We start from the raw sequence: 14,066 nt of genomic DNA on the forward strand, positions 1-14,066 counted from the left end.
AAAAATTAGGCAGGGAAACTGTAACCTATGTGAATGGAAGAATAAAAAGAAAGTTTCCAGAGGTAAGAAAATTTATTGAATAGGAATAGAAACAATGAAAGAGAAAGCTAGAAGGATTTGAAACCTCCCCTAAATGTTAGGCTGTGAAGTTTGAATTTATTGAAGAAGCCATTGGAATGCCATTGATATTTTTAAAAATTAAGAATTCCTTTTGCACTACTTTATCTTGTAATAAACTTCCTAAGGAATTTGCAGATTTGGGATAAGGGTCAAGCCATAGTTATCCAAGAATGTTAGTAGATATAAGTTACCTTTCCATTGTGTTTTGCACATTTTATTATAGTCCGGAAGTTGTCAGTAAAAGGATACTTGTTTTATACATGTTTAAATTATTTTACCTTTTTTCCCCTTTGAATCTCTATAGTGACACTGAACAATAGAAATTAATGTGAGCCACATTAAAATTGTATGAAGACATAATGTAAAATATCTTGATAACTTTTTATATTGATTATATGCAGAAATAATATTTTGGATATAATGAGAAATAATAAGTTATTAATATTTCTTCTGTTTCTTTTCATGGTTTTAATGTGACTATTGATAATTTTAAGTCATCAAAATCTAGTGTTATCTATATGTTTAAAATATCAAACATGGAATGCACTATTTTGCATATTGGTAAATATCCTGGGGTTTAGAATCAATAGTCATCAAATCTCTGTCATTTCCAGAATGACCTTATACAAATTATTAACATTGCTGAACCTCAGTCTTTTTATTTGTAAACTAATAATTTATTAGTACCTATATGAGAGTATTAAAGTTTATTAAACTAATAAATCTAAGTCACTCTCTTTATTCAATATCAAAAATGTAGTGAATCCTTTGTCAGTGTTAACTTTTACAATTTAAAGTAAACTTGAAATAATATTTTACTCAGGATTTTATTTGCAATTACAAACTAATGCTATGATGTTTTTAAATAGCAGTTTACATCCAGTGCTGTTACCTTCGGATGTATTTGACCAACCACAACCTGTAGGTAATAAAAGAATTGAATTCCATATATCTACTGACATGCCAGCTGCATTTAAGAAAGATTTAGAGAAGGAACAAAATTGTGAGGAAAAAAATCATGGTAAGGATATTCTAGTTATTTCACATGCTGAAATCAACTTTTTGTGTTAGAATTAAGTTTTACATACAATGTTTTGTATTTTAGTATTTGTCAACTTTATTTAAAATATGCAATTAGTGTTTCCTCAAAATCATGGAATAATATCCACTTTCAACTTTTTTATATAACAGAAATTGATGGTAAATGGCGAGATTGTCACTGTTACCCTTTGCTAATAATGACTTCTAGAATGAAATTTAGTGCTTTTTGCTGATGTTCACACTAAAAATATAATGTAGTATATTTTATTGACTTTTTCATTGCTTGTTTCATGTGGTGGCCTATGGTTTTATTAGTGTAATTATACTAATATTATTGGTTAGTAAACAAGCAATGTGACTATTTTGTGAGTTGTAGACTTAATGTAAATGTATATATTTTTAATCCAAAAGACATGGACGATTGTTGCCAAGAAAGCTATTCTTAAGTTTAAAAAAAAGTATTGAAATTACAGATTTTTTTTGCTTGTTTTAATCACGAATTTGATGTTATAATGGTGTTCTTTTGTTCTTTAAGTCTTTATTTTGAAATTTCTGAAATAATCCCAGTTGATCGGAATGTAACCAAAACAAAGTAAAATTGTTAAAAAGTTAACACCTCAAACCTCACTCTCCTCTGTCCTACAACCTAAAGGCAAATACCGTTAGCAATTTGGTATGTGTATATATGTACGTGTGTGTGTGTGTGTGTGTGTGTGTGTATCCTTCCAGACCTTATCCTGTACATGTATGAACACATTTCTATCTTATTTTTTAAATGAACATTATGTTTTGATGGTATTTATCATTCACTCAGTAGTGACTTGTTGAAAGTTTGTTATCTAGCAGCCTCCGTGGACAAGTTTGCCATGGTCTCTTTTTTGAAGTTTACAATCTAGTTTGGGGTAGCTTACTATGTCAAAATATAATCATATACTTTACATTTTTTAGCTGTATAATAGCCTCTAATATAATTTTGTCAATATTTTATCATGCTTTTTTCATAGAAGTTGAGGTTGTTTCCCTTCTTTTACTATTACAGAAAATAGTGGACTATGTCTTTGCACATATATCTTTGAGCACTTGTGTGAATATAGGATAGAATTTTAGTAAGTATTGCAAACATAGTGAGTGAAAAACTGTGACTAGTTTTCATTCCTGTCTTGGATGGTGAGTGTGAATGTAGTGCCTTTTCAGGTAGCTCCTTTTATGTGCGTTTATTTAACATTTTTCTTTTTATAAATTTTTCTTATCTCATAGCTAGTCACCCTTTAACACAATTTTTTTACTATTTGAACCTTTATAGAAAATGTTTACATATGCCTCTTTCAGTATATTGAGAAACACCAAAGAATTTTAGTGCCTAAAGATATATTATTAAATATAAACTGGGGGGAGGGGGCAGAAACTGTTTTTAAAGGAGAGATTCTTATGGTTAATGTTAACATTTAACTCTTAGATTTACCTGCTCCTGAAGTTGATGCATCCAATATAGGATTTGGAAAAATCTTCCCCAAACCTAATTTGGACATCACAGAGGAGATTAAAGAAGACTCTGATGAAATGCCATCAGAATGTATTTCCAGAAGGGAATTGGAAAAGGGCAGAATTTCTAGAGAAGGTAATATCATGAAATAAACTAAGCACATATTCCGTTTTACATATCTTTGACTTCACAGAAACAAAACAAATCTTTCATGCCATTTACCTTAATTTAAGGCACATACTTTAGAACATCTCTCCGATTAATGTTTGTAATCACTTCTTCTGTTTTTTTTTTTAATACTCATACTTTATAGTGGAGGGAACATTTCTTTCCATACAGTGTTTCCAGTCTATATTTGGGAAACATTTTTGTTTTCATTCCTAAAACTTTTATGTGTCATTTAAAATAAGTCAGTGTGTCCTACAAGTCTGGGGTTATATATTCCAAATGCAGCCGAAAGACTGTCACAAATACTGTGTCTGAGATACATACAAAGCAATGTTAAAAAAAAAAAATGGTGATTAGAAATCTATGATTTTAGGATTTTATATCCTAACATGATAGTTTTCTACTTCTCAAAGACTTTTACTGTTTTAGTATATTGTCAGAAAATATTTAGAGGCTTTAGATTGATGTGTAGTACATAATTTTTCCTACAGTAATGGGAAATAGACTTCCAGCTAGGATTTTTACACAAAACATCTATCTGATTTTCTATAACAGACTACTGACATTAAATGAGAGGAGCTATACAGGGGTTCTTAGGCCATGGTTTGTCATTGCACAACAATCACCTGGAGAGCCTGGAAAAACAGTTTTATAGGCCCACCTGCAGAGATGCCTGATATTGTGCTTACTTCATTCTTGCATTTAAATATGGAGGTGGCTGATGGTTTGGGAAATTCACTTTAAGCAAAATAATTACCCAAATCAATTAGCATATATACTTTACTCTTTTTTTATAACATGACTCATCTTAATGGAGTTTTAATAGTAGATATTTTATTGGCCAAATTTTCGTTACTCTAGAAGTCTGAAATTTTTTAAACAAGTTTTTTATATATATAAAAACTTAAAAGTTTTATATATAAAAAGTTTTTTATAGGCCGGGCGCGGTGACTCAAGCCTGTAATCCCAGCACTTTGGGAGGCCGAGACGGGCGAATCATGAGGTCAGGAGATCGAGACCATCCTGGCTAACATGGTGAAACCCCGTCTCTACTAAAAAATACAAAAAACTAGCCAGGCGAGGTGGCGGGCGCCTGTAGTCCCAGCTACTCGGGAGGCTGAGGCAGGAGAATGGCGTAAACCCGGGAGGCGGAGCTTGCAGTGAGCTGAGATCGCACCACCGCACTCCAGCCTGGGCGACAGAGCCAGCCTCCATCTCAAAAAAAAAAAAAGAAAAGTTTTTTATATAATCAATTCGGATTTTCAGTGAGTATATTTAAACCCATTTGTAACATTGTTACTAATTTTATAGTTTTAACATTTTCATAAAGCTTAATTTGTCTATTTAACAGTTATATTTGAATATGATAATTATATTTAAAAACTTGGTTAAAATATTTTAATTTTATATCTTTGTTTTTGTTTTTTAATAAGAAATGGAAACACTTTCAGTTTTCAGAAGTTATGAACCTGGTGAACCAAACTGTAGAATTTATGTAAAGAATTTAGCTAAACATGTTCAAGAAAAGGTAGGTATAAATTGATTTTTTTTCATGTAAATGAAAATAATTTGAGGTTTTATACTTGGTGTGTTAAAATCTGTGTGAAACTACCTTTAAGAATGTGTTTTTTTTGTTTTTTTTTACTGCTTCAGGGCATGACAAATTATTGTTTAGTATTTTCAGGTTAATTTTTTGTTAAAATAATATTCTCATAGCTTGGCTTCTCTGGCAGTAAATACTGAGACAGAGTTTGGAGTATGTATTAATTTCCTAGGGCTAAGTGGCTGAAACAACAGAGATGTGTTGTCTCACAGTTCTGGAGGCAAACTGAAGGCAAAAGTGTGGCAGGATTAGTTCATTCTCAAGGCTTTGAGTGAAGGATCTGTTCTGTGCCTCTCCTATAGCTTCTGCTGGTATGCAGAAGCTGGCAATCTTTCACCTTCCTTGGCTTGTGGCAGCGTCATCACAATTTCTGCCTTTGTACATAGCGTACTCCCTTTGTGAGTGTCTGTGTCCCAATTTTCCCTTTTGAAAGGCCACCAGTCAGATTAAAACCTTAGTCCAGTATGACCTCTTCTATTGATGTATTGATGTATTTATTTATTTATTAACAGTTTTTTTTTTCCCCTGGCTTTGTTATTTGTCTTCTTCGTATTGAAATTCTAGGACCTTAAATATATTTTTGGAAGATATGTTGACTTTTCATCAGAAACACAGCGGATCATGTAAGTGACAGTAAAATGTAATCTTAAATTATGTTTTGTTTTTATCTGTTACAAATTTACTATTTTAATTCCATCATTTTCCTTTTAGAGATAAAAATTATATGAAAAAATTTGTCTGTGCTGTTGCACAATTGATCTTTTAAGATGTCTAGAATAGGAGTTAGCAAACTTTTTCCGTAAATGGGCAGATAGTAAAAATTTAATATTTTTATTTTGTTGCAGACCATACTGTGTCTGTTGGAACTACTCAGTTTTGTAGTTGTATTATGAAGGCAGCCATAAAACCTGAATGAATATTCATGGCTGTGTTCTAATAAAACTCTTTGCCGAAACAGGCCTGTGATACATTCTGACCTTAATCTTCTCTCTAAATACATGGTTCTCAGACTTTAACATTGCACAAGAATCACCTGGAGAGCCTGGAAAAACAGTTTTATAGGTCCACCTGCAGAGAGTCTGATTTTCTAGGTTTCATGGGTGGGACTCATGAATTTGTGTTTCTGTGATTTGAAAACGATTCTTTCAATGAATCATCCAGGAATATATAACAGTGAGGCAAAATTTTTTAGATTCTTACTCTGACAGTGAAGTGTCATCTTTTAAAGAACTTCATTGAGCAAGGCTTCCAGTTTTGTGAAAGCAAAAGAGAGGGTTGTGATTTATAAATGTTACAAAAGCTAATGTGTTAGTCTGTTTTCACACTGCTGATAAAGACATACCTGAGAATGAGCAGTTTACAAAGGAAAGAGGTTTAATGGAAAACTCTCAGTTCCATGAAGCCAGGGAAGCCTCACAATCATGGCAGAAGGCAAGGAGGAGCAAGTCACATTTTATGTGGCTGGTGGCAGGCAAAAAGAGAGACAGCTTGTGCAGACAAACTCCCATTTTTTTTTTTAAACCATCAGATCTTGAGACTCCTTCACTACCACGAGAACAGTGCAGGAAAGACCCACTCCTATAATTCAGTCACCTCCCACAGAGTTCCTCCCACTACACATGGGAATTGTGGGAGTTACAATTCAAGATGAGATTTGGGTGGGGACACAGAGTCAAACCAAATCATTCTGCCCCCACCCCTCCCAAATCTCATGTCCTCACATTTCAAAATGAATCCTGCCTTCCCTACAGTCCCCCAAAGTCTCAGCTCATTTCAGCATTAATTCAAAAGCCCACAGTCCAAAGTCTCATTGGAAACAAGGCAAGTCCCTTTTGCCTAGGAGCCTGTAAAATTGAAAGCAAGTTACTTACTTTCTAGATACAATGGGGGTACAGGCATTGGGTAAATACAGCCATTCCAAATGGGAGAAATTGGCCAAAACAAGGGTGCTATGGGCCCTGGAGAAATCATCCAAACCAGAGGGGCTACAGCCCTTGTGCAAGTCCAGAATCCAGCGGGGCAATCAAATCTTAAAGCTCCAAGGATCTCCTTTGATTCCGTGTCTCATATTCGGGTCATGCTGATGCAAGAGCTGGGTTCCCATGGCAGTTCCACTCCTGTGACTTTGCAGAGTACAGCCTCCCTCCCAGTTGCTTTCATGGGCTGGCATTGAGTGTCTGCAGCTTTTCCAGGTGCATGGTGCAAGCTACCATTCTGGGGTCTGGAGGACGGTGGCCCTCTTACCACAGCTCCGCTAGGTGGTGCCCTAGTAGCAACTCTGTGTGGGAACCCCAACCCCACATTTTCCTTCTGCACTGCCTTAGCTCATGAGAGCCCCATCCCTGCAGCAAACTTCTGCCTGGACATCCAGGCATTTCCATATAGCCTCTGAAATCCAAGTGGAGGCTCCGAAACCCCAATTCTTGACATCTGTGCACTGCCAGGCTCATCACCATGTGGGAGCTGCCAAGGCTTGAGGTTTGCACCCTCTGAAGCTACCACCCAAGCTCTATGTTGGCCCCTTTCAGCCACAGCTGCAGTGTCTGGGGGGCAGAGCACCAAGTCCCTAGGCTGCACACACCACAGGTACCCTGGGCCCTGCCCTAGAAATCACTTTTCCTTCCTAAGCCTCAGGTGATGGGAGGGGCTCCTATGAGACCTCTAACATGCCCTGGAGACATTTTCATCATTTTCTTGGGGATTAACATCAGGCTCATCATTACTTATGCAGATTTCTACAGCTGGCTTGAATTTCTTCTCTTTGTTTTCTGTTGCATTGTCAGACTGCAAAATTTCTGAACTTTTATGGTGTTTACTTTTAAAACTGAATGCCTTTAATAGCACCCAAGTCACCTCTTGAATGCTTCGCTGCTTAGAGATTTCTTCCAACAGATACCCTCAAGTTCAAAATTCCATAAATCTCTAGGTCAGGGGAAAAATGCCACCAGTCTCTTTTTATTTTAAAACCATCAAACCTTGCGAGGCTCATTTATCATCTCGAGGACACAAGACCCACCCGTATAATTTAGTCACCTGTAACAGCATTCCTCCCATGACACATGGGAATGTAGGAGTTACAATTCAAATGAGATTTGGGGACACAGAGCCAAACCATATCAGCTAATGTTTGGAGTTAGAATTTCATTCTTTACAATACTGTATTTGTTAATTCCAAAGTATAAAAGACTCCCTGTCATATAAATTAAAAGTAAGAAGAAGTAAGACAGGATAAGGTAAGAGGCTTTTGAGTGCAGATAAAATAAATAAGTGACTGTAACTAAGTTTTGTTTTAATCTTCAAGTGACATCAATATTTTAAAAATCTTATCTGGCTATGTGTTTTTTTAGATAGGTATACACAAATGGAACCATGTTTTACAATTCTCTATATTCATTAGGAACAAATACCTGTTATCAGGATGCCAAAATATTTTTTCTTTTGCTGGTCATGCAAAATGCTAGGTCTTTTTCTTTGTTGCCATCTTTGAGTCATGATTATAAGAAAAAAAATAATAATTTACTGCATTTTTTGATAGTTTTTTATGTTGTATTATTTTGGTAGTCTCGTAGACTAAATACTAGGTAATATTTCAGTTGTAAATTACAATCTAGTTTTTCTAAGTAGTGTTTGACTGATTTTCTTTCAAAAATTTCAAAAAAATGAATATACTATGGAATAGATCACTATATTAGGAAGTTAAAAATTTGGTTTGTGTTTCTGACTTTAGATCTTAGCTGTCTGCTTTGAAGAGTCACTCACTGACTCTAGACATCACCTGTAAAATTATGGTTTTGAGTAGATAATCATTGAGGTTCCTTCCTACTTTGAAGTTCTGTAATTGCTTATAATAATATAATGAACTCTAGGCCGGGCGTGGTGGCTCACGTCTGTAATCCCAGCACACTGGGAGGCCAAAGTGGGTGGGATCACTTGAGGTCAGGAGTTAAGACCAGCCTGGTCTACATAATGAAACCCTATCTCTATTAAAAATATAAAAATTAGCCAGGTGTGGTGGCAGACGCCTATAATCCCAGCTACCCGGGGGGCTGAGGAAGGAGAATCGCTTAAACCCAGGAGGTGGAGGTTGCAGTGAGCCAAGATTACGCCACTGTATTCCAGCCTGGGCAACCGAGCAGGACTCTGTCTCAAAAAATAAATAAATTAATTAATTAATTTAAAAAAAACATGTAACGAATTCTATAATTGTTTATAACTGGCTGTTAATCCTTTTTATTTTTCCATTCTTCGTTATATAGTGTTGTTTTGTTTTGTTTCTTTTTAGTCACTTGAACAGGTAGTGCCAGATTGTAAGGAACTTAAAAAATTGAGATAAATAATAATTTAAGAAGTTTGCAGCTGGGCACCGTGGTTCACACCTGTCATCCCAGCACTTTGGGAGGCCGAGGCAGGTGGATCACAAGGTCAGGAGATAGAGACCATCCTGGCTAACACAGTGAAGCCCCGTCTCTACGAAAAATACAAAAAATTAGCCAGACGTGGTGGCGGGTGCCTGTAGTCCAGCTACTCCGGAGGCTGAGGCAGGGGAATGGCATGAACCCAGGAGGCGGAGCTTGCAGTGAGCCGAGATTGCACCACTGCACTCCAACCTGGGTGACAGAACGAGACTCCGTCTCAAAAAAAAAAAAAAAAAAAAAGGGAAGTTTGCTTTTCTTATTACTAGTAGTATAATTTTTAAATCACATATTTTTATGATAGTTGAGAATAGTTAAAAATACATCTTAAATACTACCTACTTGTAGAATCAGTTTTAGTGCAAGAACATGAAATACATTTTTAGAAAACTGAATAATTGACGTGCCTATCAAATGTTTCAGTCACTTTTATTTGAAATAGTAACATTTTAAATTGTCCAACACATTTTCATTCACATCATTGAAACTAACATTCTTTGAATCAAAGCTCTTTTCTTCCTTCTAGGTTTGATATACGTTTGATGAAAGAAGGTCGTATGAAAGGACAAGCTTTCATTGGACTTCCTAATGAAAAAGCAGCAACAAAAGCCTTAAAGGAAGCTAACGGATACGTGCTTTTTGGAAAACCCATGGTGGTTGTATCCTTTAAATCCATCTATTTCAAAACTATAATTTTTAGAAGGGTATAACTGAAATTAATTTTCGTGTTACCCTTTAGAAATTTCCACAATTGGCATTCTAGCAGTAGATATTCATTCAGTTACAGTTAAACCCACCTCACTGAGTCAAATGACAGTGTTATTTAGATTTTTAGTAAAGGAGCTTCAGCAGCATGAAGTTGTTCAATTTTAGCCAAGTTTTAAGTGTTTCGCTTATGCAGCTCAAAAGTACAGTTATGCGAAGAGACTAGAGTATCCAGAAGTACATTTGGAGTCATAAAAGAACTAATTCATTTTATCATTTTATTGTAATTTATATTTCTACATGAGAATTTTAATAACCAGAGTATATCATTGATGAACCATCTTGCTTTTAGTAATCAATGCAGTTTGCAAACTAGAAATCAGCAAGATAGGTAAAGAAGCAAAGGCCCAGGTATAAAAAATAATGACTATAAAGGAAAAGTTAATTATTAATTTCCTCTCAAGTCATGGAGTCAGGAGACACTCAAGGTAAATTAAAAAACCATACTCTCACCATACATTAGAACGTTTTTGAGAATTATTTAGAAAAGATTACTTGCATATTCATGAAGGAAACCTTAATTTTAAATTATTAGCAGTTTGCTCGATCTGCTAGACCAAAACAAGATCCTAAGGAAGGAAAAAGAGTTAAAAATTAATAAAGGTAAGTGTGAATAAAATGTAATAAGACAAGACTAATTCTTTAGATACAATTAAGAATAAAAGTTTGATAGAGTAGTAATTCGGGTATCTCTTATGTATTTTTTAAGGAAATACCTATCTATGCAGTTAAGTCCCATTAAACTTCAAAACTATAACTACAGATTAAAACCCATTTATATGTAAAAGTTAAGTTTGGAGAATGAATCTTGGGAGTGTGCCAGTTACTTTTTTTTTAATTTTTCGGCCTATAGTAAATCAATAGTTCTTAAACTCTAATATGTATCATAATCACTTGGAGAGCTTAATAAAACACAATTATGTAGGTTCTTTCCTTCCCTGAAAGAGTTTTTGATTTGGTAGGTCTGATGTGGGGACCTAGGGAAGCTAGTTATACCAGTTTTCCTTTTAATGAGGGGATTTCCAGGAAGCCGGACATTTAGTGCCGAAATGGGGAATGTGTCTGGCAAGCCAGGACGAGTTGGTCACCCTTGTTGGCACCTGAAAATTTACAAAATTAATGAGTTTTCAGGTAATCATGAGGCATCTGATCCAGAGACCACAGCTTGAAAACTCCTTGGATAAACACTTACAGATACATTTTCTAACTCTTAAAATTAACCTAGAATAAATGTTAAAATAAAAGTTAGAAAAAAAAAAAAGTCAAACTGTTACTAAAAATAATTCTGGCTGAGGGTGGTGGCTCACCTTTGTAATCTCAGCAATTTGGGAAGTGGAGGTGGGCAGATCACAAGGTCCAGAGATCAAGACCATCCTGGCCAACATGGTGAAACCGCGTCTCTACTAAAAATACAAAAATTAGCTGGGTGTGGTGGTGCATACCTGTAGTCTCAGCTACATGAGCTGCTAAAGCAGGAGAATCTCTTGAACCTGGGAGGCGGAGGTTGCAGTGAGCCGGGATCACACCACTGCACTCTACCCTGGCGACAGAGCAAGACTCCAACTAAAAAAAAAAAAAAAAAAAAAAAAAATTTTCAACAGTGCTGAGTATATAAAACTATTAACACACTTCACAATAATATATGTTTGTGGACTTACATCTTTTTTTTGTCTTTAAAACAAGTAATTTTAGTGCATACTTAATTTGATGATTAAGTATGGTAGAATTAAGCATTTTAAATGTTAATGTTTGCTACATTGTTCAAGAAATAAGTGGAAATATATTCCTTTGTTTTTTATTTAAATTTTTCTTCCTCTGTAAACTAAAAGAACATAAAGTAAATTGGTCACAATCACAATTGTGTTTAATTGACAAATATGAATAAATAAGAGAAAATTTTGTTTAATGTTTAGTCCCTCTGAGATGGCTTGAATATTTGAATTGTGTTGTATGTCTATACTGGGTAGTCACAAGTCTTATAAACACTTTAGAAGAAAGATGGATTTCAGTCTGTATTTTTAAAAATCATTTATTTGTAAATCTGGTGCTGAAAAATAAGAAAAAAAAATTAAACTGCATTCTGCTGTTCTTCTTTAGAAGCATTCCTGCGTAAATACTGCTGTAATACTGTCATGCAAAGTGTATCCTTTCTTGTCGTATCCTTTTTGGGGCAGTGTTTTTTTATTTTTTTCTTAGAAATGTTTGTCTTTCCCCCACCTGTTGATCCAGGTTAAGCAATACTTTTTTACACTTTATTCAAATGAAATATTTCTAAAAGTGTTTGTATAGATTGAAAAATCTTTTATGTGTTTTTAGATTTGTTGTTGAATTTTCTGTGCTGTCCTTTAGGTTATATAATTTTTTGAGGGAAAGTTAGTGAATCAGGTCAACTTACTTAGAGAATGTGTTTATTTACTTTAACTCAGTATACAGTCTTGTTTCTTCTATTTGTATATTTCCTAAACTTAATTCAATAACATGCTTTCTGTTGTATAATGTATCTGGTTTAGGTATTTATAATATGTTTAAAATTTAATTGGGCAAAGGACATGTTTTTCTTTTAAAAAGTACTTATATTGAAAATTAAGATGTCTGGATTACTATGTAAATTCTAAAGAGTAGCAGACCTCTCATTTAAAGTCTTAAGTGAGTCTCTTTTGACATAGATAGCAATAGAAGTATCTTTCTTCTTTCCCCTTTCTTTTTCTAAACAAGGGAAGAAAAGTGTAATAGAGGGGAGAACACATAATGCCGACTAAGGGTAGTGCATTAAGTCAAAAACAGTCTTGGCAGGTATATAGGAATAGTGATTTCCCGACTGGTTGATGACCATAATCGCCAAGAACAGTGGTTCCCAGTCTTGGCTGCACATTACAGTGATCTGGAACTTGAATGAAATACTAATTTTAAAAGGGTGCAGTGGTTCATACTTGTAATCCCAGCACTTTGCAAGTCCAAAATGGGAGAATCACTTGAGCCCAGGAGTTTGAGACCAGCCTGGGCAATGTAGGGAGACCCTGTCCCTACAAAAAGATACAAAAAGTAGCCGAGTGTGGTGGCTTCCACCTCTGGTCTCAGCTACTTGGGAGGCTGAGGCAAGAGGATCACTTGAGCCCCAGAGGTTGAGGTTGCAGTGAGCCATGATCACACCACTGCATTCTAACCTGGTGACAGAGTGAGACCCTCTCCCTCCTAAAAAAAAAAATAAATAAATAAATAAATATATTGATGCCTGGTTCCCTTGGTCAGAATTTTGATTTAAGGTAATGGGAGTGTAGCACAGATGTTAGAATAAACCTCTCAAACAGATTTTAATGTACGACCAAGGTTGAGAACCACCAAGGAAGAGTTTTCATGCATAAAAATTCCTATACTCTACCCTAGAACCAATACATCTGCATCTCTGGGAATGGAGTATAAGAATCTGATTTGAAAAGGTTTCCTTAGTAATTCTAAGAACTGACCATTTTAGACACTGCTTTGTTAGAGTAAAATGGTTAGGTACCAAGTATCAACCTAGCCATCCAACCTTATATTAATAACTAGGAAAATAAAGGGTTGGAGCCTCCGTATTTCTTTGTTGAAAAATCTGCTACTATTATTAGTTCTATGAAAACAATTCAAAATTTGGTTATTATCATCTTAAAAGTACAAAACCTATAGATATTGAAATTGTAATTATTTTTCTATAGGCACAGTTAAAATGATTTTGTAAATGTTATAAATCAGTTTCTTTATAAGCTGTTATTTAGATAAATTTTGTTATACTGACATGATTCACTAATTTTCTAAATATAAATGGTTCAGCTTTCAGTTATTTTTAAACTAATGAACTGTGTTATACTTACTATTTTTAATGGGCTTTTGTGATGTTTTAGGTTTCTTTTGAATCCGGCGTGTCCTTCAAGTGCTTTCCAACTTTCAGAGGAAGAAATTGACCACCTGGACTATGGAACTGTGCGTAACAGCTTTGAAAGTGTATTTAAAAATTAAATTGTTATGCCTTTAAATCAGTGAATTGGAAATATATTACATGTATTTTAATGTCTTTCCTCAAATATAATAAATTGTTTTCTTTCCAATAAATGGTGTTTGTATTTTTTATCTGGCTTAACACATCTAGGAAAACATAGTATTATAAAAATATATAAAATTTATAATTTTTTTATGATTACAAATACTGCCTTTAAAAATTAAAAGGCAGTATTTGTAATTACCTGGATACCAGTGCGCTTTCACATTTTTTTTTATTGCAGTCTTGTTTTTGTAATTATTTTATATTTTTCTGGCTTTGAGTTTTATTGGGCTTTTGGTTTTTCGGAAGCGGGCGATTTATCCCAGTTTAGAAAATTTGTATCCTTGCCGTAATACAGTCTTCCATTTTTGTACCCCCAAATCTTTCATCTGTCAGAACATCACTCAAAGGTGAAAATGTTTCCCATGTAAAATTATTCTGTTCCTTTAATGAAATTAG

General features: G+C 34.6%; 2 protein-coding genes across 8 annotated transcripts in view; both read left to right on the forward strand.

Annotated features, from left to right (window-relative positions):
* RNPC3 (RNA binding region (RNP1, RRM) containing 3) overlaps positions 1 to 13,678 on the forward strand; it is a 31,814-nt gene extending 18,136 nt beyond the window's left edge. For 2 of the 4 annotated variants that reach the window (XM_050778683.1, XM_050778703.1), the window contains 8 exons: positions 990 to 1,141; positions 2,618 to 2,779; positions 4,246 to 4,340; positions 4,980 to 5,038; positions 9,354 to 9,486; positions 10,128 to 10,195; positions 11,690 to 12,102; positions 13,471 to 13,678. In XM_050778683.1, coding sequence (XP_050634640.1) covers positions 990 to 1,141; positions 2,618 to 2,779; positions 4,246 to 4,340; positions 4,980 to 5,038; positions 9,354 to 9,486; positions 10,128 to 10,190 — 664 coding nt within the window. In that variant the 3' untranslated portion in view covers positions 10,191 to 10,195; positions 11,690 to 12,102; positions 13,471 to 13,678. The remainder of the gene's footprint in view (positions 1 to 989; positions 1,142 to 2,617; positions 2,780 to 4,245; positions 4,341 to 4,979; positions 5,039 to 9,353; positions 9,487 to 10,127; positions 10,196 to 11,689; positions 12,103 to 13,470) is intronic. The other 2 variants (XM_050778693.1, XM_050778672.1) reach the window with 2 other exon arrangements.
* The window catches only part of LOC126947718 (pancreatic alpha-amylase-like), a 67,959-nt gene continuing 67,356 nt past the window's right edge, over positions 13,464 to 14,066 (forward strand). For all 4 annotated transcript variants that reach the window (XM_050778751.1, XM_050778735.1, XM_050778725.1 and 1 more), the window contains exon 1: positions 13,464 to 13,549. The gene's annotated coding sequence lies outside the window, so the exon portion shown is untranslated. The remainder of the gene's footprint in view (positions 13,550 to 14,066) is intronic.

Source organism: Macaca thibetana, chromosome 1 (genome assembly GCF_024542745.1).
Source record: "Macaca thibetana thibetana isolate TM-01 chromosome 1, ASM2454274v1, whole genome shotgun sequence".
Classification (NCBI taxonomy): Eukaryota; Metazoa; Chordata; class Mammalia; order Primates; family Cercopithecidae; genus Macaca; species Macaca thibetana.